The sequence below is a fragment of the Lactuca serriola genome, chromosome 3 (genome assembly GCF_051521515.1).
Source record: "Lactuca serriola cultivar US96UC23 chromosome 3, Lser_US96UC23_V15, whole genome shotgun sequence".
Lineage (NCBI taxonomy): Eukaryota > Viridiplantae > Streptophyta > Magnoliopsida > Asterales > Asteraceae > Lactuca > Lactuca serriola.
Window position 1 is genome coordinate 27766559 of NC_136410.1, and position 2313 is coordinate 27768871.

The 2313-nt window shown below is 42.6% G+C and overlaps 1 protein-coding gene across 1 annotated transcript; it reads right to left on the reverse strand.

Moving 5' to 3' along the window:
- Positions 1 to 281: 281 nt before the first annotated feature.
- Positions 282 to 1205, reverse strand: LOC145095099 (uncharacterized). The gene has a single exon (XM_079033040.1). The coding sequence runs from the start codon at positions 1203 to 1205 to the stop codon at positions 282 to 284; it is 924 nt and encodes a 307-aa protein (XP_078889166.1).
- Between the last annotated feature and the right edge of the window lie 1108 nt (positions 1206 to 2313).

The window sequence follows — 2313 nt, forward strand, 5'->3', positions numbered from 1 at the left end:
CATGGGTTGTGCTTTCTCCAAGGAATCAATTACTTCAATCAATTCATCTTCCAATGTGTACTTGTTAGCCAACTCCTTAATCCCTGTCTCATCAAAGTGTTTGCTCAAGATGGTAGTTAGCACATCTTGGCTTGACATCTCAAAGCAATCATTAGTACATGAATCAATATCATCTATGAAGTTTAAAGAATGAATATCGCTAGGATAACGCATGGCTTCAAAGATACTAAAGTTAATTACCTCACCATCGAACTTCATTGACAAAGTACCATTGGCTACATCTATTTTTGTTTTGTGGTACTCATAAAGGGTCTCCCCAAAAGGATGGAGCTCGATTGTGGGGTGTTTTCATCACCCATGTTTAAAACATAAAAGTCAGCGGGAAAAACAAGCTCATTAACTTGCACTAACACGTCCTCCAATACACCTTTCGGATGTACCAAAGACCGGTCAGCAAGTTGAATGATAACTCCGGCTTTTGCTAAAGGTCCAATTCCCATTGTCTTATAACTTGAATATGGTAAAACATTAATTGATGCTCCAAGATCAAGCATGGCATGTGGTACAAAAAGGTTACCCATTTTGCAAGGAACCGTGAAAACACCCGGGTCCTTGCATTTTTTTGGTAGCCGCTTTTGTAACATGGCTGAGACATTTTCACCAACCTTCACAGTTTGATTTCCTTTAAGATTTTTCTTAGATATGCAAAGTTCCTTAAGGAACTTAGCATATCTAGGAATCTGTGTAATGGCATCTAAAAGAGGGATATTGATTTCAACCTTTCGAAACATGGTCATGATTTCGTCATCTTCCCTTTCTCTTTTGGTGCTTGCCAGCCTTGAAGGAAATGGAGCTGGTGTGACTTTCACTTCGGATTCTATTAGCTTCTTGGACTTTGGAGTACTATTCTTTTCCTCTTCTTTGACAGCTTCTTCCACCTCAATCTCTTTCTCTTCTTCTTCTTCTTCTTCATCCGGCATCCCTGGACTTTCATAGCTTTTCCCACCTCTTAGTGTAATTGCACACGCATTGTGTTTTGGGTTCTTCTCCATTTGAGAGGATAGCTTGCCTTGCGACTCCATCTTACTCACGGATTGAGCAAGTTGTGATACTTGTTGCTCCAAGCTTTTTATGCTTGCCTTGGTTTCTTGTTGAAATCTTTGAGTACTTGTGGCGAGGCTTTTTACTGTGTCTTCTAAGGACATACTTGAAGAACTTGCTTGTGGAGGGGGTTGTTGTGGATGCCTTGGTTGGTAATTTTGAGGTTGGAATGGTGGTCGTTGTTGATTTTGAGGAAATGGTGGTCTTGGTTGATATTGATGCGATTGATTTTGCTGATAATTTCCTTGTTGATTGCCTCCCCACCCTTGATTATTGTTCCATCACTGATCACCTCTTGGTTGCTCATAACCTCTCTGATTTGCCCCTGAATAGCCTCTCATGACTTTCGCTTCTTCATAATCTTCCTCTTGAAGTTGTGGGCACATATCGGTTGGATGCCCCACTTGGGTGCAAATACCGCATGCCCGGGCTATGGGCTGCACACCTTTGTCTTTGGCCAACATCATGACTACTTTCACGAGCTTGGACAATTGAGCTTCAATCTGAGGAGTTTGTACTTCTTTTACACCCCGGGGTGCATCCGTATACCATTCTTTTTCGTGGCTTGAATGTTTGGAATCTTCAGCCATGTTCTTGATTAGATTTCGGATCTCAGTTGGGGTCTTATCGGGCAAAGATCCGCCACTAGAAGCATTGAGAAGCCTTCTTTCCATGGGGGTCATACCTTCAATGAAATACTGTAGGAGTTGATACTCGGTGATCCCGTACTTTGGACAACGAGCACAAAGTTTCTTAAATCTTTCCCAATATGTGTGGAAAGCTTCTCTTTTGTGTTGCTTGATTCCGATAATTTCCCGTCGTAATGTTGAAGCTTTCATTTTGGGAAAATACTTGTCCAAAAACAACCTCGCAAGGTCCACCCAAGTAGTCACCGTCCCCGGTGGAAGGTCATAGAGCCAGTCTCTTTGGTGGCGTCTTGCACTGCAAAGGGGAATGCCCTAAGCTTAATCTGATCCTCCGTGACATTATGTGGTTTCATACCCACACATACTACATGGAACTTGGTGAGGAACTTGTGAGGATCTTCGTTCTCCAATCCTCTAAAAGTTGGGAGTAAGTGGATAAGCCTGGATTTTAGTTCCAAGTTGGTGGCGGCTGGGTATGTGATGCAAAGAGGTTGTCGAGTCACCTCTTGTCTTGACCATTGACGGAGAGTTTGTTCGGGTAGTGGGTTTGGAGAACCTTGATTCC

Excerpts from the sequence above, each read along its gene's own strand:
- LOC145095099 (XM_079033040.1), bottom strand. The coding sequence starts at position 1,205 with ATGTCCTTAGAAGACACAGTAAAAAGCCTCGCCACAAGTACTCAAAGA.